At 38.5% G+C, this 27604-nt stretch overlaps 1 protein-coding gene across 2 annotated transcripts in view; it reads left to right on the top strand.

Moving 5' to 3' along the window:
- Positions 1–4221: 4221 nt before the first annotated feature.
- CYP7B1 (cytochrome P450 family 7 subfamily B member 1) overlaps positions 4222–27604 on the top strand; it is a 180332-nt gene continuing 156949 nt past the window's right edge. Inside the window, exon 1 of one of the 2 annotated variants that reach the window (XM_079102106.1) lies at positions 4222–4956. In XM_079102106.1, coding sequence (XP_078958232.1) covers positions 4324–4956 — 633 coding nt within the window. In that variant the 5' untranslated portion in view covers positions 4222–4323. The remainder of the gene's footprint in view (positions 4957–27604) is intronic. The other variant, XM_079102107.1, reaches the window with a different exon arrangement.

Here is a 27604-nt window from a genome sequence, read left to right as displayed (position 1 = left end):
CCTTCTTCATCCTTACAGAATCTTTCTCTATATACTGTTTAGGTAAAGATTCTCAGAGAACCAGCCTGGTTCAATCCAAAAGAAAATGCTTTTGAGAGTGCAGAGGAGTGGCTAAGGAGTGGGGGTGAAGGGAATGGTTCTCATTAAAAGAAATTCTGGGACAGCCTACCACTTTCTGTCCTGGGAATTCTGGGTCCAGGGCTAATCGGGAAATGAAATGTTGAAAGAGTCAGTATGAGTCAGAGACAAAGAGAGTGAATCTTGAAAATTGGCATGGGAAGTAAGGTCAGATAGAATGAACTAAGGTTTAGCACGAGAATGTTAATTTATAAACCAGAGTATTCAAAACTTAAGTGTGTATAGCAATGCCAAAACTGTTAGATGAGAAATGACAAAACTCTCCAATCTTTCCCTTCCTTTTGGAGATAATCAGAGCCATCTGTTCCACCATTTTTAAAGCTGCTTCAAAATAATTATATTCAGGTCTTACCTAAAATTGTACTTTATATATAAAAAATGATTTAAATGGAACTACACTCTATTGTTGGGTCACTTTTCTCATTCAACAGGATTTTACTTAATAAAATTTTTGCCTACCAGGTCTACGTGTATCCTGCACTAGACTGAGTGTTAGATTAATACTGTAAAGTGGTTTCACAGAAGAAAATAAAGAGAAAAAGGTAGAATAGTTTAAATGGCAAAGAATGACATATTAATAGAAAATGTGTTCTAATTTATTTTTAGTCAGGTTTGGTGCTTCTATCTACAATGCCTCACTACTTACTACATGCCAAAGTAAACAATAACTTTCAGGCTTGTATCAGTCTCAGTATATGTGATTATTGCTATCTTAGCTGAAATCAGACCCTGAATACCAGCATTCAGTAAAGAAGAAAATGACACAGTTTACATTGGGCAGAGGAAATATATCAATAAGCTAACACCTGAATAGGATGAATTTGTTTTCTGATCTCATTATGCCCTATGCCAATGAAGCAGAAGTTGCTTAACAGTAAGGGAGAAGCTTCAGTCATTTCCATTGTTATACATCTATTCTTCACAATTTAATTCTCATAAACCCATAAAGAAGGCAATTTCCTATCATTTCTTCGGATGGTAAAACTAACCTCAGAGGTACCCAAGAGCCAAAGAAGTTCAACTTGCAAAACAGAAGTTCAATTCTCCCTAGGAGGTACATTGGTTATGGACAACTTGAAGTAAAAACTGGATCCATAAAAGCAAAAGAACAATTGACTAGGTATAGTACAGGTTTAGTGAAAGAAAGCTCTACAGGCAAAAGGATACAGTGAAAGAGGGGCCACTTCATGTCAGAAATAGAAGTTGAATAACCATTCTTTAAGTCTTGGTTTTATGTGAAAGAAAATTCAGGTTGAGTATCCCTAATGTGCAAATTGAAAACATTTTGTACTCTGACATAATGCCACAAGTGGAAAACTCATGGGACAAGTCACAGTCAAAACATGGGCATACTAAAAATACTGCATGAAGTTACTTTAGGCTATGTGTCTAAGATCTACATGAAACCTAAATAAATGGATTTAGTGTTTCATTTTGAGTCCCCTTCCCTAATAAATTTCATTATGCATATGCAAATATTATAAAATCTGAAAAATCTGCAATCCAAAACATGACTGATCCTAAGCAGGGGATAATCAACCTGATAATATCTACATCAAAGACTTATTTTGAGGATTAGATGAAACAAAGTATATAAAACATGCAGCTCATCTTTTTTTCGTCTTCCATTTCTTTATTTTTTTCTACTTCACAATTTTACCCAATGGAAGTCTTCACTCTAATAGAAGGAGATAGGAATCAGAGCTGGTTATGACCCAACTCATGGCCAGGGGAGAACAGCTGTCATTGGTTTTACATAGAATATTATGCTTTGATATGATTCAAAACTCAGACTATATTCTATGTCAAAGTTGATAGGCCCTTTTAGGCTTGGGCAATCAACCCTGATTTTAGGGACTTCATGATATTGGGAAAGGAACATGTGGAATTCCACTTGGGCATTCCCCACAGTGATAATTTCTAATGTCTCCCAACAACTGAAGCCTCTAATCTACCCTTTCCCTAGCACATCATTTGCTTCACAGGAATTCACAAGATTGAAGCCATATGGGTGCATGTTCTTAAACTTCCCCACCATAACTTTGCAATTTCATGTTGACTAGTTTCTTTTCTTACTTTATCCAAATTAATCCCTTAATCCTCCGCATTTTAGCTTTTTGAAGGAAGTGTTAATGTGCTCATTTGTATGGGTCCAACAGACCAAGAATAGTGCCTTCAATATAGTTTGCACTTAACAAAAGTTGTTGACTAAGTAGGTGGACTAGAAGGTTTCAATTCAGTGTAATAAGGTTTTCAAAGTCTGAGCAGAAGAATTAGAATGTCTAGATTGAAATGTAGGGGAAAAATTTTAAAGAGTTTCTCTTTCTCTCTCTCTTTTTTTTTTATTTTCTTTTTTCTTTTTATTTTGGTACTAGGAATTGAACCCAGGAGTGCTTAATGACATACACAGGTCTTTTTATTTTTTATTTTGAGATAGGTTCTCCATAAATTACTTAGGGCCTTGCTAAATTGCTGAGGCTGGTTTTGAATTTGCAATCTTCCTGACTCAGCCTCTTGAGTCACTGGGATTATAGGTGTGCACTACCATGCCTGGTTCAGTCTCTTGAGACTCAAAAGAGAAGGCCTGGAGGGAAGCAGACCTAGAGATCAAGCCATAATACATTAGAAAGAGAAAAAAGGGGGATGGGGATGTGATTCAGTGGTAGAGCACTTAGGTCCTATGTTCAATATGTTCAATCTTTACCACTGGGTGGGGAGGAGGGGTGGTCAGAGGAAGATAGCAAAAGAGAACAAAGAAAGAAGCTATTTGTATTAGTTCAGTTCTTGTTGCTATAACAAAATACTTGAGATCAGACACTTTATATATTTTATAAAGAGAAGATTTATGTAGCTCATAGCTTTAGAGACTGAAAGTCCAAACGAGGCCCCAATGATTCATTCTCTAATGAGAATCCCCTTGGCTACAGCATGCATAGTAGATGGCATTATGGCAGGTACATACCAGAGAAGGGAAAAAAATCACATGGAAAGACAGGAAGCCAGAAAAGAATTCAGGGTCAGGCTTGTTCTTTTATAACAAGTCACTTTTAAAAGAATCAGTGTTCCCATGAGAACTATGGACTGTGCCCTGATGACCTAATCAACTCTGTCCTGGGCCGGTTCTTCTCCACTTCTCAAAGGTTCCACCACCACTTGAAGACCAAGCCTCTAACACATAAATGCATAGGGAACAACCACATCCAAACTATAGCACCATGTCAACCACCTGGTAAATGAGGGTCACCTGGACTGCTGGAGTGAGGCTCTGGAGTACAACCCATCATCCTGATGCTCAAGGCTCTTACCTCAGAGACTAACAAATCATCTCCTCCCTTTATTCCCTGTTTTTATTTCTGCTCTTATTTCTCTTTCTCAGTGTGTTTCACTGTCAGTATTTTCTAAAAAGAAATGATGAGATTAGGCCTGTTATCCTCTGATATTGAAGACATTTTCTTATCCAGACATCTCTAGGTCTTAAGGACCTTGACTATTAATCTAATTCCTGTGTTGAAGGTACAGGGATATTAGCAACCAACCAATGTTGAAAGAACAGTGGCTGATTATTGAAAAGAACTGGTAGGAAGCTAGAATTTTACAGTTGCTATACCTGTCTGCCTTATGAACCCTTGTGTTGGAATTAAGCTTGGTGTGCCAGATTCAGATTTAGCAAATATAAGGACCCCGGATAAGCCTGAATTTCAAATGTACTGCAAATAATATTGAATGAAATATTTGGGACATACTTATGTGAGCGAAGATGGTTCTTGAGCTACATCTTTATGGCAGGAAAAACAGACTTAGAAATAATTTAGATGTAGTGGGCAAATGCGATGGGGTGAAAGGCAACAACAGTATCGTCAGTATGGGGAGAAAAGATATTACTAAAAACTTGTATCAAAAATTTGTGGAGGAAAGTATATGTGTGTAAAATACCTAGTGGATGGTGGTTACTCAAGAAAAGGTATTTTCCACGTTTCCTCCTTATTCTTTGTTAGTACAAGCTGTGGGACTTATGACCCTTAACCAGGCTGTTCGCCATCACTCGTTTTACAGGTTGGCTCTTTCTAGATTGTGTGACTCACCAGGAACTGACAGAACACAGCCCTGGATGTATCCCTGCCTCTGGCCGGGACTTCTGTACACAGTAGGACCTCAACAAAAACGTGTGAGCAGAGGGTGTTACGGATGAAGAGGGCAGCGCACTCCACAGGTGCCCGCGGCCGGTCCAGCTCCTGGGAGTCCATGAGGACTTTGCCCGCGCCGCCAAAGCTCAGAGGACAACTTCCCAACCCTCACAGGGGCAGGGGGAATCCCTCCTCCCTCTGGATGCGACTTCCAACTCAGAAGAGAAATCCCCCTCCTCCAGGCCTTCCTAACTTCTTTCCCCCTCCGTTGGCCCTTCTTCCCGCCCGGAGGAGCAAAGACGTAGTTTTCCAGAAGAGGCCGGGCGGGAGGGGGTGGCCGGGCGGGGCGGTGCACGCGGCTGAGGGGTGGGCGGGGGGAGGGGAGTCCACTAACTTTGTGCTTCAGCCTCGAGGACCCGCGGTGACATTCCGGTCGGCGCCACCGGCAGGCCAGCTTCTCCCGCCGGGACGTGGGGGTGCCGATCAGAGAAGCCGCCGCAGTGTGCAGAGTCGCCGCCCGCGCTGGTCGCAGGAAGACCCCGGGCTGCCCACCGCCGCCCCGCAAGCACCGGACGGCGAGAGACCTGTCCTCAAGCATGGGCCACTTCTGGCTGGAGCCGCTCAGCTTCCCGGGCCTGGCGGTAGCTGTGGCTCTGCTACTCCTTGCCCTGTGCCTCCGCTCCTGGCGCATCAGGTAAGCGCCCGGGCCTTTGGGGACACGCATGCGCCTTGGGCCCCGCGGCCGCGCACGACCCCGATGGAGAAGGGAGCCCCCTCCATGATTTCCAGAGCAGACAGAACTTGCTCCCGGCCCCTGGCGTCCTTTGGGAGCGTGTGTAATAACAAAGACTTCTTCCCTCTCTTTCTCGTACACACGCATACACCCTGAAGCTCTGGACTGAATTCGATTTGCTGCTCTGGCATAGGTCGTAATAATCACAATGTTTACCGTGCGCGTTATGCATCGCGGGTGGCTTTCGCACACGTTTTGTGCGGTTTCTGAATTGCTGGTTTACGGCCTGGAATTCATAGAGCGTTTCTGAAGAGATTTATCTATCTATCTATCTATCTATCTATCTATCTATCTATCTATCTATCTATCTATCTATCTATCTATCTATTACATTTCATTCAGTTTAAAGAAGTGTTTCAAGAAAACATCTGTGTGTGGTAGGAACAATGAAATCTGGGTGTCGCTCCGTGCCTCAGTTTACCTGAATGTACCTCCTCTGAAAAATGGAATAGTAGCACCTACCTCATAGGAATTTGTTGAGTAGTAGATGAGTTAATCGTGTGTGTTTATACAACTGCTTTATTTTTATTAGGACAAGAAAATAACAAAACCCAGGACTGTGCCACTTCTTTATCTGATTTGAAACATGGAAGTAGAAAAAGCAAATTATTCACCTTGAATTTATCTTCCCTTTTTCTGTTTCCCTACCCCCCACCATACTAGTACAGTTTTCGTGCCTTTTTTTTTTTTTTTTTTTTAATTTTTATTTTTAATGTGGTTCTGGGAATCCAACTCAGGGCCTTGCACATGCTTGGTAAGCTCGTCATCACTAAGTTGCAACCCTCAGCCCTAGATTTTTTGGGCTTTGAAAACGAAGCAGGTAAGTTTTGGGGGGAATGCAATTGCTATTTTCATATACATATTTACAGATATATGTATCAATATATTCATGTATATGTACATATGATATAGTTTGTTTCTCAGCAGTTTGGGGGGAAATGACACTACTATACAGGGTATAATTATTCATGGACATTTCTAGAATGCCTGCAGGTGAATGTCAGATAAGAGTATTTGCTTTTCTTGCCATGAGAATTTGCAGGATCTTTCTGGAATGTGCTGTGCTCTCTCCCAGTGAGAGGCCTCTTTTTCCAGTGGCTGTGCTCTTGCTTTAGAGCCCAGGATGATTAGGACCCTTTAACTTCAATGTTAGGTAATCCATTGGAGGTTCCACCTTCTCTGTTTGCAGGGTCAGTCAAATTCAGTGAAGATGCAATTCTAGGTGTATCTTTTTATTAAAGAGAAAGTGTAGACAAAAGGGCTGTTTGTTCTACTTCCACTTTACATGCAGGGCAGGAACAGACAAGCTGACGAGAACATTCTGGATCATTGAAGGTCATTGGGGTAAGAATGTGGAACTTGGGAGAGTAGTCAGGAAGGCAAAAGGGCAGGTAAACTATTCTGAAAATAGATCCTTCTTTCTCTGTATGGCTAAAATTTATTTTGCTGAGATATTCATGCCACCAAATGCCAATTCCTTCATACCAAGGAAACTCCATCTAATGCAATTCTACAGAAATTTGCATTCATAAAAAGTTTGATACACTACCTTTCAGAATATAAAAGTTAGCTCTATTTGACTTAGTACCAAGAGAGTTCTGTTTTTTATTGCGGCTATTTCTGATGTTTGAACAATTTACTCTAAAGCTCTAAGAAAATGTCTGAAGTCACCACTAGGAGGGGAGACCATAGTTAGGAGTCCTTTATATATTCTTACCCATTTTTTTATGCTTATACTAATATGACTGAATATATGTTAACAAAAGTAGTAGGAAAATATACTTCGTTGCAATTTTTCCACCTTATAATACTTTTATACCCTTTCTAGGTCAGTTTATAAAAGTCATCATTTGTAATGATATATGTATCAACATATTCATGTATATGTACATACATATACCCACAAAAATATGGATTTCTTTGGGCTCATGTGAAAATATTTATGTAGGATTGTGCATTTGTTATCAAAATGTGTATGAACTTTATATTTTAACAGATGTCAAACTTTTCTAAGTCTCAGTTTATGTTACTAATAATCATCTATATAAATGTATATTTCCCTACACGGTACTAATACTTTAAATCATTCTAATTTTATCAATCTGATACTACAGAACATAAAATTTCATACTTTATCCCAATTTCTATTTGCTTACTTCCTCAAAAGAGGAAGTTTGAATATCTTTCAAGGATATACTCCTTGTTCTTCTTTGTTTTTCTCCTGTTTTCTCTATCTGATCATTAATGACTCTTCACACACTTTAATCCCTGGTGCAGTTATTTTTACTATTATAATTCACATTTATTTAAGAGTTTCTAGACATATCTTCTAGCTTAGAAAGCACTTTTTTTTTTTCTTTTGGTACCGGGAACTGGATCCAGGGGTGCTTAATCACTGAGCTACATCCTTGCCCCACCCCCTTTTTCTTTTTAGTTTAGAGACAGGATCTTGCTGAGTTGCTTAGGGCCTCACTGAGTTACTGAGTCTGGATTTGAACTCATGATCCTCCTACCTCAGCCTCCTGAGTTGCTGGGATTACAGGCCTGCTCCACCACACCTGACAGAAAGCACTTTTATATTACAATGGATAAAAATATTCACCACTATTTACCCTCATCATCAACTTATTTAAAAAAAAAATATTTTATTTATTTATTTATTTTTTGGTACTGGGGATTGAACCCTAGGGCGCTAAACTACTCAGCCACATGCCCATTCCTTTTTAAATATTTTATTTAAAGATAGGGTCTCATTGAGTTGCTTAGGGCCTTGCTTGGTTGCTGAGTCTAGCTTTGACCTCACAATCCTCCTGCCTTAGCCTCTGAAGCCACTGGGATTACAGGCATGCGCCACTGTACCCAGCTGATCAGTTTACTTCAAAGAGATTTTATGTGTACATTGACTACATTTTTATTATTTCATGTTTATCCTTCAAACAACTATGTCTAAAAAAAGTATGTAATATAACATATTACAGGAACATTGAATATTCTGATGTAAAAATTTCAATGTTATATGAAATTGGTAAAAAAGAAAAAGAAAAAAAGAGTCAAAAACCAACTAAGAAGTTGTTTATTGCCTTTGACTACCTATCATTGATTCTGACTTTTCTTGCTGAGAACTCTTGGTTTTCTTTCCTTCCTTCCTCCCACCCTCGCTCCCTCCCTTCTTTCCTGAGACAGGGTCTTACTGTGTTGCCCAGCTTGGTCTGAACTGGGTTTAAGTGACCCTCCCACTTATGCCTTCCTAGTTCCTGGGTCCACAGGCACATGCCACCATGCCTGGCCACTTTGGTTTTCTTTTGTGCTGTTCTTTTCCCCTGTTGAGAGAAAGACTGTTAGACTGTCAACCGCAGAAGCCACTGCAGTACTCCTCAGGGGAGATGACATTGGGTTGGCCTAGGGTTGTCACTGTGGGGCTGATGGGAAGTGGCTAGAATCAGCATGTAATTTTGACAGTCAAGTCAACAGGATTTGCTAATGGTGGGTAAGGGAGAGTGAGGAATAAACAAGGAAGCTTAAAAGTTTTATTTTTTCATATGGGTGAATAGTGATGTCATTTCCTGAGATGGGGAAATTATAATTTTGTCTTTCAATATGTGGTTGTTCTTTTAGAATTCACCCCTCCCCCCTCTGCTTTCTTTTGTTTGTTCTTCTGTGAAAATGCATATATTTTCATATTTATTTATCTGTGGAAATGTTAAATAAATCTTAACTTCCCCATTTCTGGCATGCAGATTCTATACCAGACTTTCAACAGTGGTTATATCTAGGAAATGTATTTTCATGGATAAGTTTTATTTTCTTTTTTTATGCTTATAGGTATTTTAAAATCACATTAATGTTTTAAAATTGTGTGTGTGTGTGTGTGTGTGTACATAATATGTACATATAGCACCAAGAAAAAAGATTAATGTGTCATAGGGTAAAGACCTTTCCACCCACATTCACTTTGGGAAATTGCCACTTTCCCAAAGTAATTACACCTTTTTTTTTTTTTTTTTTTAAATATTTCCACCAGTCATATGTGAGCATTCCAGTTGCTTCACATCCTCACCAATGTTTGATAAGGCTACTGATTGGATGTAAGCATGATCCTTCTAGATCCTGAATCTTTGTCTTCCTATGAAGTGTTGAATTTTGTTTTGGCATACAGACACATTTCTGTCTGATTATCTTGAACTTGTGAGAGCTCAGTTTTACCCTTTATCAAAGGGAGTATTATGGAAACTTGAGATATTGACCACAACTGTCTTCTTTGATGTTGCCACTTCTGTGAAGTGTCTGTTCATATCCTTAGCCCATTTGTTGATTTGGTTATTTGTATTCTTGGTGTAGAGTTTTTTGAGTTATTTATATATTCTGGAAATTGATGCTGTATCTGAAGTATGAGTGGCAAAGATATTCTCCCACTCTGTAGGCTCTCTCTTCGTATTGCTGATAGTTTCCTTTGCTGAGAGAAAGCTATTTAGCTTGAATCTGTCCCAGTTATTGATTCTTGTTTTTATTTCTTGTGCTATGGGAGTCCTGTTAAGGAAGTTCAATCCTAAGCCAACAAGTTGAAGATTTGGACCTACTTTTTCTTCTATAAGATGCAGGGTCTCTGGTCTGATTTCAAGGTCCTTGATCCATTGTGAGTTGAGTTTTGTGCAGGGTGAGAGATAGGGGTTTAGTTTCATTCTGTTGCATATGGATTTCCAGTTTTCCCAGAACCATTTGTTGAAGAGGCTATCTTTTCTCCATTGCATATTTTTGGCACCTTTCCATTGCATATTTTTGGCACCTTTGTCTAGTATGAGAAAATTGTGTTTATTTGGGTTTGTGTCCATCTTTAGTAATAAGAGAAATGCAAATCAAAACTACCCTAAAATTCCATCTCATCCCAATTACAATGGCGATTATCAAGAATACAAGCAACAATAGGTGTTGGAGAGGATGTGGGGAAAAGGTACACTCATACATTGCTGGTGGGGCTGCAAACTGGTGCAGTCACTCTGGAAAGCTGTGTGGAGATTCCTTAGAAAACTTGGAATGGAACCACCATTTGACCCAGCTATCCCACTCCTGGGCCTATACCCAAAGGACTTAAAATCAACATACTACAGAGATACAGCCACAGCAATGTTCATAGCTGCTCAATTCACAATAGCCAGACTGTTGAACCAAACTAGATGCCCCTCAACAGATGAATGGATAAAGAAACTTTGGTATATATATATATATATATATCTATATATATATATATATATATTTATATATATATACACCATGGAATATTACTTAGCCATAAAGAAGAATAAAATTATGGCATTTGCAGGCAAATGGATGCAGTTGGAGAATATCATGCTAAGTGCAATAAGCCAATCTCAAAAAGCCAAACATGAATCACTGGTAAGCAGATGTTGACACATATAGGGGGTGGCAAGGGGGCAAGAAAAGGGAGAAAGAGGCTCTCAGGAAACAGATAAATAAGAGGAAAATGTACTATTCAAACTTGCCAGTCTTCTGTATCCTGATGCATGAAAGATACTTGATTTCAAAGATGGTGTGGATGTGAGAGCAGGAAATGAAAAAAGAAAAACGAAAAAAAAAATAGGGGGGAAAAAAGAGTCTTGAAGGAAAATTGAACGGTTGTTCTTCTGATAGGTGGGGTTGTGTTAGTTTGCTGGTGATTCTACCCTCAGGATGACGACAGTTACTAAGGTGGGAGAATTAGACTTGGAGGTGGCACTCCTAGAGGCAGGGTATAGCAATTTTTGGTCCCTCTGGAAGACTGCACCCCAGGACTTTCCTTTGGGGTCCACTTGTGTGATACAGGAGCCCTGTCTTAAACCCTTATCTTACTTGTGAACCCCCTAATTCCTGGTTTATTATTTAGTTTCTAAATTGTATCTTTCCTGCCCCTGTCCTTTTGACTTCCCAATCAGGGACCTCTCTTTCCAGAGGTCCTGAGTACTGAGCAGTGGGATCTTTGCACCAGTCTCGGAAAACTGTTCTGTATTGGGCAAATCAGGACTAGGCATTGGAAGCTGTGGGCCAGTCATGTAGATGCAGGCACTGTGCCAGGTTTGTGGGTAGGGAGTGTTTGGGAGACTGTGGATTGAGGAGTCAGAGGGCCCTGTTGATTGCCAAACTGGCAGGACCAGGTGATCCGTGGAGTCATAGACCAGGCTGATATGAGGTCCTAGCAAGTGCTTCCTCATTTGCCTTTGGGATCTGGGTGGGTGTTGGGCTGGTTGTCTAGATGAATTGGGATCAAGATGCTCTCACACCTTTTTCCCACCTACTGACCTCTTGCCAGGTTCTTCCCTGCCTCTGCAGCAATATGGTGGCTATTAACACACCTAGCAGGGAAGATATAAGCAAGCCTGCAGGGCCCTTGGTTATGATCTTTGAGGTCCTGGCTGTTATCCCTGGATGTCAGCAGCCATGTTCCAAGTTGATGTAGGCAGCAGTGACTAACCTGTAGGTACCTTGATAATGAGCTTCTAGTCTCAGCACGTGTCCAAAGATGGAAGTTGTCCCAACTAAAGATGGCAGTGGTGGTCATGGGGATAATCCAAGATGGCAGCACAGCTATCCCAATGCATTGGTAGATGGAGCCTCAGTATGGCACTGGATCCACGAGGGGTGGGTTGTTCTGTTTTTAAGGGATTTTCTATTGCAGTGTTTTTCAAGCTAGCTGTAATGAAGAACTAATCTTTTTCATTTTTTCTTTTAATTTGCATCCATCAAGGACCAATTCTTTAGTAAATTAGTTAAAAAAGAGAATTCATAAAATGAAGTACACAAACCCAAGGTCATTTTCTTTATTATTAGATCTACCTGACCTAAAAGTGTTCTGTCAAACAGGTCTAAAAGTTTCTTACATTTATCTCTTTGTAGAAGAGTGACAAGAAATGTTTGTGGTGACTTGCACAGTCAGGACTAAGCTTTGAGTAAGGGGTTGTTTTAAATCATTTTTCTGCCCTCTCTTCTCTCAGCAAAGCCTTATTTGGAAGCAGGAATGATCTTGACATTAGTGGATGAAGCCATGTGATAAAAGTCTGGAATGTTCAAATGTCCTATGCTATCTGGGTTGAAGCCTGGAAGAGAATTGGCTTGCACATTAGATTTCCATGGCACTATCCAGAGACCTTTTTTTCCTAGTTACTGTTTGTGGGGAGCAGTCATAAGGGTTTCCTTCATCCTTTCATTCCTCTCCCCCAACATACATCCTCATATCCCAAAATTGCTGTTATTGGTAAGAAATAAGATTAAAATTAAGGAAGATTTTAGCCCAAGTAAGATGAGTTGTAACATGCTAAGGTTATACAGACCATGATTATTTTGAAACATGATTTGTTGATATTACCACTTCACACAAATCAATCATTTCTCTTTCTCATTAGTCATCACTCAGTATCTATGGGGAATAGTTTTGGGACCCCCTGGGATTCTAAAATCCACTGTGCTCAAGTGCCTTGTATAAAATGATGTAGTTCCCATGTACTTTGAATTTGTTATGGGGCACAACTTAAGAACAGACCAGTCACCACTGAGAAGTCCAAATTTGAGAGTCTTTATTAAGCTGGCTGGCTGACTGTCTCACACAATGTCCCAAAAAGTGGCTATTGGGAGAACAGCCCTGACCACCGGGTTGTGGGGGTTCTTTTACCAAAATTCACATTAATCATAAGTGCCTGTTGCTATGATTCAAAATTACACATTAACATCATGAGATCATCAACAGAGGGGAAAGTGGGTCAAAAAGACCCTTACCTAGGTATAAACTAAAGAATTGTTGCTAACATCCACACAATCACTGTTCACATGGTACATTGTTTAGGAGCAATAGGGATCAAAAGAGAGCAATTTTTCTTTACATAGGAATTGTCATTCTGTATTGCTAAACATGTCACACTAAGTAACTGATGATGGGTACAGAGGCGGGGTGTTCCCATGGGAGACGCTTATTTCCTACATAACATGGAGTCTCAGAGCAAAATGGAGTCTTTTTAGTCATTTTCCTTAGAGTCTGGCCTATAACATTCTCATGGAATCATATCTGTCAGCCCATCACAAATTGTCTCTAGATTAATTATAATCCTTGATACAATATAAATCCTTGTTAAATTGTACTGTTTAGTAAATAATGTAAAAAAAAAAAAAAAAAAAAAAAAGCCTGTACAAATTCAATACAAATACAGTTTTTTTCCAAACATTTTCTATCTGTGTTTGGTTGAATTCACATATATGGAACCTGTGGATTTAGAGGACCAACTGTACTTGATTACCCTCAAACACAACCCATGGTGCCCTGCAGCCATCACATAGTTTCACTGCCTTGAGAGCAAAAAGACTTAGGCTGCCCCTATTGTTGGATTTTTGTTTTTCCTTTCTTCACTTTTTCTCATAAAAAAAAAAAAAATATATATATATATATATATTTATGATATGGATGGCTGAGAGCAAAGCTATTTGCTACTCAAGAGTGTGCTCAAGTTAGCAGGTAAATTTTTGTGTCTCTACAAAGGTGTTAGAAATCTCTCCTGGCACCTGTGTTGTCCTGTTATGAAACAGTGAAGCAGTGAGTACACTGTGCAGTACTTTATTTAATGAAGCCCAGGGTTTGGTTTGGTTTGGTCTTGTTACCATTTGAGATAGATTTCTTGACTTACTTTGCTGTTTTATTTTGTAACTTAAAGAGGAAAACAGGAAAAAAAAAAAGGGGTGGGGGTCTTAGGAGACTATTTCTATTGCGTAATAGAAGAAGGAGAGGGCTCTGTAAAACAAATATTTTTGTGGTTGACTTTATTTTGGTATGTCATTGCATGTTTATTTAATCAGAAACAGGATATTTGGTACTGCCACTGGGTTCACATATCTCAACATTGCTCCATTCTGTAATCACAGTTTACTGAAAAATCCTACGAAGTCTTTAAAAATAGCATGTTTGTTATAGGAGAAAATTGAATCAGAAGTTTTGTTGGATTAGCATAAATCTTTTATCCCTGTGAGAATAAAATCTTTTTTTTAATAATTAAATGATTTTTCAATAATGACTGCAAGTAATACAGGCACTTTGAAAGATATTTTAAAAATAACTATTAGCAAGCAAAAGAGTCATAGGGTCTGATAATTTTATTTACTTATTTAATACAGGTAATTTAAATAGAACTTTTTAATAAGTTTTTTACTTCTATATTGTAGAGGGTTTGACATACTTTGAAGGTCTAAATAAAACTAATTTATTTCTAATATGTAAATCAATATGAAAAATTGAGTGCAAAATCAATTCTAGAATGATTCTCAAAGAAAACAGATATTTTTCTCTGTTTTGCCACTTGTAACAAATACCAAAATTACTCCTGGCTACGTGTATGCTATGATCTAATTTTTTAAAATTTATTTTTATTGTAAACAAATGGGATACATGTTGTTTCTGTTTGTACATGGAGTAACACCATACCATTTGAGTAATCATACATTTACATAGGGTAATGATGATTGATTCATTCTGTTATTTTTTCATTCCCCCCCACCATTCCCACCCCTCTTTTCCCTCTATACAGTCCCTCCATTCTTGATCCCCTCCCACCCCCATTATGTGTCATCATCCGCATATCAGTGAGATCATTCGCCCTTTGGATTTTTGAGATTGGCTTATCTCACTTAGCATGATATTCTCTAATTTCGTCCATTTGCCTGCAAATGCCATAATTTTATTATTCTTTATAGCTGAGAAATATTCCACGGTATATATATATATATACCACAGTTTCTTTATCCATTCATCAACTGAAGGGCATCTAGGTTGGTTCCAAGTCTGCCTATTGTGAATTGAGCAGCTATGAACATTGTTGTGGCTATATCTCTGTAGTATGCTGATTTTAAGTCCTTTGGGTATAGGCCCAGGAGTGGGATAGCTGGGTCAAATGGTGGTTTCATTCCAAGTTTTCTAAGGAATCTCCACACTGCTTTCCAGAGTAGCTGCACTAATTTACAGCCCCACCAGCAATGTATGAGTGTACCTTTTCCCCACATCCTCTCCAACACCTATTGTTGCTTGTATTCTTGATCATTGCCATTGTAATTGGGATGAGATGGAATCTTAGGGTAGTTTTGATTTGCATTTCTCTTATTACTAAAGATGGTGAACATTTTTTCATATGTTTGTTGATTGCTTGTAGATCTTCTCTGAAGTGTCTGTTCATATCCTTAGCCCATTTGTTGATTGGGTTATTTGTATTGTTGGTGTAGTGTTTTTTGAATTCTCTATATATTCTGGAAATTAGCACTCTATCTGAAGTATGAGTGACAAAGATATTCTCCCACTCTGTAGGCTCTCTCTTCGTATTGCTGATAGTTTCCTTTGCTGAGAGAAAGCTATTTAGTTTGAATGTCCCATTATTGATTCTTGCTTTTATTTCTTGTGCTATGGGAGTCCTGTTAAGGAAGTTCAATCCTAAGCCAACAAGTTGAAGATTTGGACCTACTTTTTCTTCTATAAGATGCAGGGTCTCTGGTCTGATTTCAAGGTCCTTGATCCATTGTGAGTTGATTTTTGTGCAGGGTGAGAGATAGGGGTTTAGTTTCATTCTGTTGCATATGGATTTCCAGTTTTCCCAGAACCATTTGTTGAAGAGGCTATCTTTTCTCCATTGCATATTTTTGGCACCTTTGTCTAGTATGAGAAAATTGTATTTATTTGGGTTTGTGTCCATGTCCTCTATTCTGTACCATTGATCTACCTTTCTATTTTGGTGCCAATACCATGCCATTTTTGTTACTATTGCTTTGTAGTATAGTTGAAGTTCTGGTATTGCGATACCCTGTTTCATTCTTCCTACTAAGGATTGCTTTAGCTATTCTGGGTTTCTTATTCTTCCAGATGAATTTCATGATTGCTTGCTCTATTTTTGTGAGGTACGTCATTGGGATTTTAATTGGAATTGCATTGAATCTGTATAGCACTTTTGGTAGTATGGCCATTTTGACAATATTAATTCTGCCTATCCAAGAACATGGGAGATCTTTCCATCTTCTAAGGTCTTCCTCAATTTCTTTCTTCAGTGTTTTGTAGTTTTCATTGTAGAGATCTGTTACCTCTTTGATTAGATTGATACCCAAGTATTTTATTTTTTTTGAGGCTATTGCATATAGAGTCGTTTTCCTCATTTCCCTTTCAGCTGTTTCATCACTTGCATATAAAAATGCTTTAGATTTATGAGTGTTTATTTTATAGCCTGCTATTTTGCTGAATTCATTGATGAGGTCTAGAAGTTTTCTGGGGGAGGTTTTTGGTTCCTCTAAAAGTAGAATCATGTCATCAGCAAATATGACAGCTTCACTTCCTATTGTCCTATTTGTGTCCGTTTAATTTCTTTGGTCTGCCTAATTGCTCTGGCTAGAGTTTTGAGGTCTATGTTGAATAGAATGGTGAAAGAGGACATTCCTGTCTTGTTCCCATTTTTAAAGGGAATGGTTTCAATTTTTCTCCATTAAGAATGATATTGGCCATGGGCTTAGCATAAATAGCCTTTATAATGTTCAGGTATGTTCCTACTATCCCTATTTTTTCTAGGGTTTTGAGCATGAAGGGGTGTTGTAATATGTCGAGCATTTTTTCTGTGTCATTTGAAATAACCATATGATTCTTATCCTTAAGTGTATTGACATCATGTATTACGTTTATTGATTTACGGATATTAAACCATCCTTGCATTCCAGGGATGAACCCCACTTGATCGTGGTGCACGATTTTCTTAATATGTTTTTGGATATGGTTTGCCAATATTTTGTTAAGGATCTTTGCATCTATATTCATCAAAGATATTGGTCTAAAATATTCTTTCCTTGATGTTTCTTTGCCTCATTTGGGTATGAGGGTGATATTAGCTTCATAGAATGAGTTTGGTAGGGTAAACTCCTTTTCTATTTCCTGGAATCCTTTGAGAAGTATTGGAATGAGTTCTTCTTTGAAGGTCTTGTAGAACTCGACTGAGCATCTGTCTGGTCCTGGGCTTTTCTTGGATGGTAGATTTTTAATGGCTTCTTCTATTTCATTGCTTGATATTGATCTGTTTAAATTGTGAATGTCCTCCTGGTTCAGTTTGGGAGGAGCATATGTCTCTAGAAATTAGTCAATGTCTTCGGTAGTTTCTATTTTGTTGGAATACAGATTTTCAAAGTAGCTTCTCATTATGTTCTGTATCTCAGTGGTGTCTGTCATGATATTTCCTTTTTCATCATGAATTTTAGTAATTTGAATTTTCTCTCTCCTTCTCTTTGTTAGTGTGGCTAAGGGTTTATCTATTTTGTTTACTTTCTCAAAGAACCAACTTTTTGTTTTGTCAATTTTTTGAATTGTTTCTTTTGTTTCAATTTCATTGATTTCAGCTCTGATTTTAATTATTTCCTGTCTTCTACTACTTTTCCTATAATTCTGTTCTTCTTTTTCTATGGCTTTGAGCTGTAATGTTAGGTCATTTCGTTGTTGACTTTTCATTCTTTTCTGGATGACTTTTTCTCTTAGTACCACTTTCATAGTGTCCCAGAGATTTTGATATGTTGTATCATCGTTCCCATTGACCTCTAAGAAATTTTTTTATCTCCTCCCTGTTGTTTTTTGTTACCCATGTTTCATTCAATAGCATATTATTTAGTCTCCAAGAGTTAGAGTAATTTCCCTTTTTTATTTTGTCATTGATTTCTATTCTCAGTCCATTATAATCTGATAGAACACAAGGCAGTATCTCTATTTTTTTTGCATTTCCTAAGGGCTGCTTTGTGGCATAACATATGGTCATTTTTGAGAAGGTTCCATGTGCTGCTGAGAAGAAAGTGTATCTACTCATTGATGGATGGAATATTCTATATATGTCTATTAAGTCTAGGTTATTGATTGTGTTATTGAGTTCTATGGTTTCTTTGGTTGGATTTTGTTTGGAAGATCTATCTAGTGGTGACAGCGGTGCATTAAAGTCACCCAGAATTATTATGTCATGGTCTATGTGATTCCTGAAATTGAGAAGGATTTGTTTGATGTATAGGAATGCACCATTGTTTGGGGCATAAATATTTACTATCGTTATGTCTTCCTGATTTATGTTTCCCTTAAGCAGTATGAAATGTCCTTCTTTATCCCTTCTGACTAACTTTGGCTTGAAGTCCACTTTATCTGATATAAGGATGGAAACCCCCGCTTTTTTACTGAGTCCATGTGCATGGTAGGGTTTTTCCCATCCTTTCACCGTTAGTCTGTGGATGTCTTTTTCTATGAGATGAGTCTCTTGCAGGCAGCATATTATTGGGTCTTTCTTTTTAATCCATCCTGCCAGTCTATGTCTTTTGATTGATGAGTTCAGGCCATTAACATTTAGGGTTATTATTGAGATATGATTTGTATTCCTAGTCATTTGGCTTATTTTTTGTTTTTAAGTTGGCTTGGTTTCTCCTTTGAGTGGTTTTTGTCTAAGGTAGTTCCTCCCTTTGCTGACCTCCATTGTTGTTTTTCATTTCCTCCTCATGGAATATTTTGTTGAGATCATTCTGTAGCACAGGCTTTCTATTTGTAAATTCTTTTAACTTTTGTTTATCATGGAAGGATTTTATTTCATCTTCAAATCTGAAGGTTAGTTTTGCTGGGTATAGGATTCTTGGTTGGCAACCATGTTCTGTCAGAGCTTGAAATACGTTGTTCCAGGCCTTTCTAGCTTTTAGAGTCTGGGTTGAGAAGGCGGCTGCTATCCATATGGGTCTCCCCCTATGTGTAATCTGATGCTCTTGTCTCGCAGCCTTCAAAATCTTATCTTTATTTTGAATGTTAAGCATTTTCATTATAATGTGCCTTGGTGTGGATCTGTTGTGATTTTGTGCATTTGGTGTTCTGTAAGCCTCTTGTATTTGATTTTCCATTTCATTCTTCAGGTTTGGGAAATTTTCTGATATTATTTCATTGACTAGGTTGTTCATTCCTTTGGTTTGTATCTCTGTGCCTTCCTCAGTCCCAATAATTCTTAAATTTGGTCTTTTCTTGATGTTCCATAGTTCTTGCAGATTCTGTTCATGATTTCTTACCATCTTCTCTGTTTGGGCAACTTTATTTTCAAGATTAAATATTTTGTCTTCATCGTCTGAGGTTCTGTCTTCCAAGTGGTCTAGTCTTTTGGTGATTCTTTCCATTGAGTTTATTTCGTTTATTGTTTGTTTCATTTCAAGGATTTCTTTTTGGTTTTTTCTTTTTTTCTTTTTCTTTTTTTTTTTTTTTTTTTTTTTTGAGAATCTCTAGCTCTTCGTTGAAATGATCTTTTGCTTCCTGCAGTTGCTCTTTCAGCTTATTGGTATTATCATTCATTGCCTGCATTTGCTCTCTTATCTCATCCTTTGCTTTGCAAATCATCTTAATCATGTATAATCTGAAGTCCTTTTCTGACATTTCTTCTAACATACTGTCATTGGATTCTATTACTATAGAATCTAGATTCGTTTGGATCATTTTCTTCCCTTGTTTTTTCATGTTGTTCATGTATGTTCCCCTCTAGCAGCGCAGATCTCGGGTATTGCAGATTTCCCCCTATAGGCTTATAGTGGCCCTATAGGTTTCCAAAACCCTTTCTGTAAGGGGAGATCAATATTAGCAGTGCCCAATTCAGACACTATGGGGACAATAACAAAATTGTCATGATAAACAGAATGAATTCAAATATTATCTTCAGTAAAACAAACAGATTTGCAATAAGGTCTGCAGTTTCAAATGGAGGACAAAGAGGATGCAGAGGGATGTAGAATCTGGCTGTTAATGGGATAAGAAAAGAATATACAGAAGTTCTAGATAATAGAATGGGTGAGAGTGTAATCAAAAGAAATTGGATGTTAGCATGCAAAAAAGGGAGAAAGAGACTCTGAGGGAACAGGTAAACAAAAGGAAATGAGAGCAAGAAAAGTAAAGAAATGAAAACTTAAATTTTTTCAATAAGGAGAAAAGAGAAAATCTACAGTATAACAGTCATGTGGTAATGAAACCTCCCAGAGTTCAGTAGCCTGATGCATGAGAGATACCTGAGGATGAGCTTTAAGCCTCCAGCAGGCATCTCAGAATGGGATTTGCCCCACCTAAAGATGGGAGCTACAGCTTCTAGGATTATCCAAGATGGCCTCTCTGGCTTTGAAATGTGTTGGCAAATGTGGAGCTGCAGCTCAGGGTGTGGCCGTGTTCAGCAGGAGGTCCTGGAGGCGGGATGTGGTTGGTCAGGCAGGGGTCCTGGAGGTCGGGTGTGTTTGGTGTGGTCGTGGGATCCTGGAGGCTGGGTGCAATCAGTTGGTCTGGGGTCCCGGTGATAGGGCGCAGTCAGTTGGTCTGGGGGTCCTGGCGGCAGGGGCAGTCAGTCAATGTGAGGGCCCCAGAGGCAGGGATTGATCGGTCGGACTGAGGGATCCTGGAGACGGTGCTCAGTCAGTCCACCTAGGGGTCCTACGGGGCCTGGCTCTTGTCTCAAAATGGCGGCAGCCACGTGTAATGAAACCTGCAGGTACTGTCACAGTGAACTTCCAGGCAACAGCAAGCAGCTGTTGCTCCACTGGCGGTCGGCGATCAGTTTGCTGACTGTTGTCGGATGATCGGGAGGTGAATCTTGTGCGTTGGGTGATGGATAGGTGTAAGGCAGGTGAAGGACAGGCAAAAGGCAGGCAAATGGCGGATGATAGGCACCTGACAATGAGCAATCAAGAAACAGATATCCTCTTCTTGAAACCGGAGTAACGGAGAGACGAGGAACGCAGCCTCTCTCTAGTCCACCATCTTGGATCTCCAGAATAAAATCTTTGAGTGCTTATCTAGTAATGTGGAGCAATTTCTTAGCCCAAGTGGGATGCTGTAACAAACTGTCATAATTGTTTTTTAAACAACAGAAATTTAATTCTCTTAGTTCTGGAGCCCAGGAAGTTCAAGACCAACGTTCCAGGAGATTTTTGTCTGGTGAGGACCCATTTTCATAGATGACTGTCTTTTCAGTGCATCCTCACAAGGTGGAAAGGACAAAGAAGCTCTCTTGTGTCTGTTGTCAAAGCACTCATTCCATTCCTGAGGGCTCCACCCTCATGACCTAGTCACTTCCCAAAAGTCCCAGCCCCTAATGCCATCACCTTAGAAGTCAGGATTTCAGTATGTGAAGTTTGAGGGGACACAGACACACATACCATAGCCTGCAATTTGTGTATGTGAATTCACTGATGGTTCAGTCTTTCAGTATGGAGAAAACAGTGCTGTGTAAGGCAAAGAGCATGACCATGCAACTAAAGTGAACCTGGATCCAAAACTCAGCTCCACTCACTGCAAGAATGATTTTTTGAGAAGATGGCAGGGAAAATGGAAATGAACAAAGTTGAGGTGCTACTATGTTCCAGGCTCTGGGCCTTGATATTTTCCTTATTTTGTCTCATGTACTCTTCACTCCCATTCTAGAAATAGTTATTATGAAGTTATTTTCAAAAGACAAAACTAAAACCATAGGAGATTAATTAATTTTCTTAAACTGTAATGCTACTCTGGGTTTTTGGTTCTAGGTCCATTAGAGGTATGGTAGACAGGGCTTTCCCCTAACTCAATATATCCACATCTTAATTCTCAGAACCCATGGATAGGTTAGTTTATGTGGCAGAGGGGAATTAACATTGCAGAAGGAATGAAAGTTGTTAATCAGATAATTCTAAATGGGGATTATCTTGAATTATTTGGGTGTGCCCAGTGTAATCATGGGTCCTTAAAACTGGAAGAGAAGTCAGAGTGGTGTGACTTGAGGAAGACTTGACTTCTGCTGGCTGGGTGTTTTGTTTTGTTTTTGCGGTGTTCTAGGGACTGAACATAAGGACTTAGGTATGTTGTTGGTTTTGAAGTTGAATAAAGGAAGAATGGGTTTATGGCCAAAGAATAGGGGCAGTCTCTAGAAACTAGAAAAAGCAGAAGAACTGAGTTCCCTCTAGAGGTTCCAGAAAATAACAGCCACACCAATACCAAGATTTTAACCCAATGAGGCCCAAGTCAGTTTTCTCGCCTATAGAACTGTCAGATAATAAATTTGTGTTACATCGCTAAATTTATGGTAATTTGCTATAAAATTCATGGAAAACTAATGTTATAACTTATCAATCCTGTCCCTCGGTTTTTTTTTTTTTTTTTTTTTTTTTTTTTTTTTTTTTTTGCATTATACTACACTGCCTTTGCAAAAAGAATCAGAAAAATGAGAAAGATTGGGTTTTGTCTGACTGGGCTGGTTGCCCATTAGGAGCACATTAGAAAGTGAATATTTTTAAAACCTCTGCACGTTGAGTACTATGTAACATAATTGCTTGATGATTTTTGGTCATGGACTTCACGATTGATCACGGACTTTTCATCTGTTTTAGTTCATTGTTTTTGCTGCTGTGATTAAAGGACCCAACCAGCACAATTGTATGGGGAGGAAAAGTTTATCTGCAGGCTCACGGTTTCAGAGGTCTTAGTCCATAGAAGACCTGCTCCTAATTCCTCGGGGCTTGAGGTGAGGCAGGACATCATGGTGGAAGAGTGTGACAGAGGGATCCAAGCTCAGATGATGATCAAGAAGCAGAGAGAGACTCTGCTTTCCAGATGCAAAATATATACCCCCGAGTCATGCCCCCAATTCCCACCTCCTCTGGCCACACCCTATCACTTCAGTTACCACTCAGTTAATCCCCGTTGGGGGATTAATTCACTAATTGGGTTAAGGCTCTCACAACCAAGTCTTTTCTCCTCTGAACCTTCTTGCATTGTCTCACATGTGAGCTTTTGGGCGACACCTCACATCCAAACTATAACATCATCCATGTCTCTCTTTTATCCATCAATTCGCAGTTGAGTTCCGAGGGACTGTTATACATCTATCTCCATGAATCTTCAAAATGTTTTTGAAAATAGGACATAGGATATAGGCATTTAGTCCCAGACTTTTTTTTTTTTTTTTTCAGAAGATTGCTTCTAGCACAGACTTGGTGCATATCTACTTATGTCAGCTGCAGCCTGGAGGAGAAGGCTGGGATGAATTTGAGGATTCGGGGGAACTGAGAGAAGAGGAACCATGCTTCCCTGGTTTCCCCAAAAGAGTGGAATGGACAGAGCCATAGGCTGTAGAGGAAAGATTAATAACTTCTTGTAGGAGAATATTTTTGTGCTTTATCCAAAGCAAAGTCCCACTGAAACTACTCCGGATTACTGTTCTGTGAAAGGCAAAAGATAGAAATATAGAAAGCTACTTTGCTGAATAAGAGAAAGTGGCATCAATTATATCATGTATTTTTATAGCTAAAGTAGTCATTTTTATGGCTTTGGCTTTTTTTAACACAGTATTTGGAATGGGATATTTTTTTGTCTATAGAACAGTGAAAAGGATTAATTAATTCTGTAATTGCCTAATATAAAAATTAATAGAATTTTTAACAAAAGTGTAACCATAATACGATTTAAATTCATTGTCATTTCTCCTTATAACTTCATCCTAAATAGTTAATATTAATGAAGAAAAAGCTTCATAAGCTTTATTTGATTTGTCACCTAGCACAATACCTAGCACTGAGTAGGTGCCCAGTGAATATCTGTAAAAAGAATAAAGGATGGACGAATGAGTGAACAAGCAGTTTGGTAGTAATTGTTATTGTTTTTCCACTATGAGTATTTTAGGTTTCTAGATATTGATATCAAATTATATAAATGCATACAAAAAAGATGCCTAATATCATACATATCAAATTTTCTGCTACTTCAATTAGAAAGTGAAGATTTCTTGTCCAAGTACTTAACTCGTATGAATATTTATAATTGAAGGACATATTGGTAAAATGATTTTTCTTTTCTTTTTTCTCGCTGTTTGTTATTCTTTATTTAAACTTGGGGTAGGGGGGTTCTCATTTCCCAGAAGAAAAGAGTGGGGAGAAAAGGAAAAGGGGGGGAGGGTGGGAGGGAGAGAGAGAGACAGAGAGACAGAGAGAGACAGAGAGAGAGAGACAGAGAGAGAGAGAGACAGAGAGAGAGAGAGGTTTGTCTCATCGGAAGGGTCTCTGGGACTCCCTCCTATTCCATGGTTTTCCTCGAAGATCCTTCACGAATCCTCCCCCTCCACTGTGAGACGAACAGATGTGTCCTACTACAGGCTTGACATTTGGCAGCGGTGCAGGAGAAAAACTTTCCACTTCTTCAACACCATCACCTATTCACGCCACTGCTTTTGCAGAAGGCAGGACAGAGAGCCGAATGTCCTGGCATTCCACGCAGGCTGAGAGAGGAGGATGTCAAGTTCACTGTCAGCATGAGCAATTGTCTCTTAACGGTTTCACGCCCTCTTGAACTCTCTCTTCAAAGTTCTTTTCAACTTTCCCTTACGGTACTTGTTGACTATCGGTCTCTTGCGGGTATTTAGCCTTAGATGGAGTTTACCACCCGCTTTGGGCTGCATTCCCAAGCAACCCGAGTCCGGGAAGACCCGGGCCGGCGGGCCAGGGGCCGCTACCGGCCTCACACCCTCCACGGGCTGGGCCTCCATCTGAAGGACTTGGGCCCCCCGGAGCGGCGCGGGGCGATTTTTCTTTAGTATAAACCTGATTGAATACACAGTAACTAGAGTGGAATTAACCCACACAATTCCTACTTCTGAAAATTCAGAGTTAAAAAATATGTATTCTTAACTTTCAGATTTAGGTACTGGATTTGTATAACTGTAAAATTCCATTCCTTGGCATAGATGAACAGTGTGCTTTATTCAAAAAAAAAAATAACCCATTCTTGAAAGGGCTGAGCCCATTTTTGGTAATCACATACAAGCCATATATATGTTTTTTTTTTTTTTTTTTTTTTTTTTTTTTTTCAAATAACACATCTATATTGACTTTCTTAGCTTCATTTTCATAGGGCAAGTCACCCTTGATGTCTGTTCAGTACATTTTTCATTCCTACCAACAAAAAACATGAGGTGGAGTACTTCTTTTTTTTTTTTTTTTTTTTATTTTAAACAAATGGGATACATGTTGTTTCTCTGTTTGTACATGGCATAAAGGCATACCATTTGTGTAATCATAAATTTACATAGAGCAATGTTGTTTGATTCATTCTGTTATTTTTTCCCTTCCCCCCACCCCTCCCACCCCTCTTTACCCTCTATACAGTAGTTCCTTCCTCCATACTTGCCCCCCTCCCTAACCCTAACTCTAACCCTTCCCTCTCCCCCATTATGTGTCAACCTCCACTTATTAGCGATATCATTCGTCCTTTGGCTTTTTGAGATTGGCTTATCTCACTTAGCATGATATTCTCCAATTTCATCCATTTGCCTGCAAATGTCATAATTTTATCATTCTTTATGGCTGAGTAATAACCAACCTAGATGCCCTTCAATTGATGAGTGGATAAAGAAACTGTGGTATACATATATATGTTTTGTTCGCAGTACACTTAAACAGGTAGGAGGAGAGCTCATAACTATTAATGAGACCAAGTTTTCTGTTTGAAAAATGAAAGTTGTTCTGGTAGAAAGCACTGCTTTTTACTAACTATGCCTCAGAATTGTGAACATACAACTTATTGTATCTCAGGAAGCCAAGTGACTTGTTGCTGGGTCCATCCAGAGAGGAGTTAGTGTTACATTGTTATATTTTGGTAGTGCCGTCCTTTGGGGCTAGGATGTAAAGGAAATGACATCCTGGGATGATAGATATCACTTTATAGTTAGCTATGCCAATATTGTTGACTCCTGTCTCTATCTTTGTGTACTGAGTATATAGTACTATACATCTGTTTTTGAGTTGCAATAACAACCAATAACACTTTCTAGCTTTTTCTGTATGTCTACCAGACATAAAGCAAGTACTTTATGTTCCATATTATGTTGAATCCTCTCTCACTAGTCCTTATTTTATAGAAGTAGAAAGTAAGTTCAATTTAAATAATGTTCCCAGCATCATTCAGCTAGAATGTTGCTGCAGTCCGAGTTCATACTCACAGTGTTTGACTTCAAGTCCAACCTCTTAATGCTGTTTTCTTTTTCTTCTTCTTTTTTCTTTTCCTTTTTAAACTCTTCTTACAACAATGTTCTGACATTTATACTTCCCTTTTGGTAAAAATGAACATATTGAGGTCCAATGCAGCCTTTTAAGCATGTCTAGTAGAAACTTAACTAAGATATGAATATACACATTTGAACTTCTTGAAAAAAAGAAGATAATAAATCTAAGAATAAAGACAGAAAAAAAAATAGTCTGCTGTTTTTCTCTCCCACTAGGCTGCATGACCTAGAGAAACAACATTAAATATTGAATGAGAAAAACATTACAAACAGTTCAAATATTTGCTATGGCAAAGCATGGTGGTTAATAATATGTGTCTAGTATGAACTTTTTGTCTTGTTTTGGGTTTTGAATGACGCTTTTCACATGGGCAAAGAATCTCAGCACTGTATTGTATATAGAATGTGTAACTTTGTCTTTATGTTTCTTTGTAATTGTACATGCTACTTCTTTTACTTATATGCAGTGTGTATGTACATGTATATATGTATGTGTATGTATATATACATATACATGTATACTCATATGTATAAATATATATATGTATATGTTTCAAACTAGTTCTACCCTTTTTGCTTGTCAGTGTGTTGTACCATATGGTATAGAGCATCATGCCAAAGATAAAAATATTCCTAGAACACATGAAATCATCAGTCAACTGAGGGAGGGTAGACTTGACCAAAGCATTTGTGACTCTGATATATTTATAGGCAATAATATATGACTTTAATATCCAATTCCAAAAAAAGCATATATTTTAAACTTGAAATGATAATTACTCCTTAAGAGAAATAATTCAAATGTAAAGTCTTTAAACTTTTATTTTTCTACCAAAATTAATTCAAACCAGTGTTTCTTTAGCAGAATTCTTCATCTCTGTGTATAAAACTTGCCTCACTTATTTTCATCTCTAGAGTTACCATGCAGTTGTGCTCTTTGTGTTTTCAAAAGCATCAGCCTTGGAGATGAACACCACTGCAGGTGAATAGAGTCCTTGGGTTGTAGATAGTATTGCCACCACCCTTTTTTCAGTGTGTTCCATGGGTGGGATGTTTTCACCAACAAAGAAAGGCACAGAAGATCAGATTTCACTGGATTCCTATAGTCTGTGGAAGAAGGTTGTAAAAATGATGTGATTCAAGACTGTTTCCAGCAATCCCATTTTACAGTGTGCTGGGTAATAAGTACAGAGATAAACTACAGAAAAACAAATTTTGATAGTGGGACAAGATTGGAGGAAATCTCAGGAGTAGGAACTGTTGGACTTGGTATTGGATTGGATGTGTGAGGAAAGAAGAAAAGAAGGAAGATGTTAAGATTGACTCTCACATTTCAGAGGTGTGAGAGTCAATCTTAAATCTTGTCCCTAAGGATTAAGTTTAGGGACAGGAGAATAGGCCGGTTTTGATGGACATGTTGAATATTCAGTGTCTGTTATAGTATTCTCTTTGGTAGTTCAGTATGTGGACGGTCCTACCTTCATGTCTTTGGAGAAGTA

The sequence above is a fragment of the Sciurus vulgaris genome, assembly GCF_902686455.1.
Source record: "Sciurus vulgaris genome assembly, chromosome: 1".
NCBI classification, from domain to species: domain Eukaryota; kingdom Metazoa; phylum Chordata; class Mammalia; order Rodentia; family Sciuridae; genus Sciurus; species Sciurus vulgaris.
This window is presented reverse-complemented; position numbering and strand designations above follow the sequence as displayed.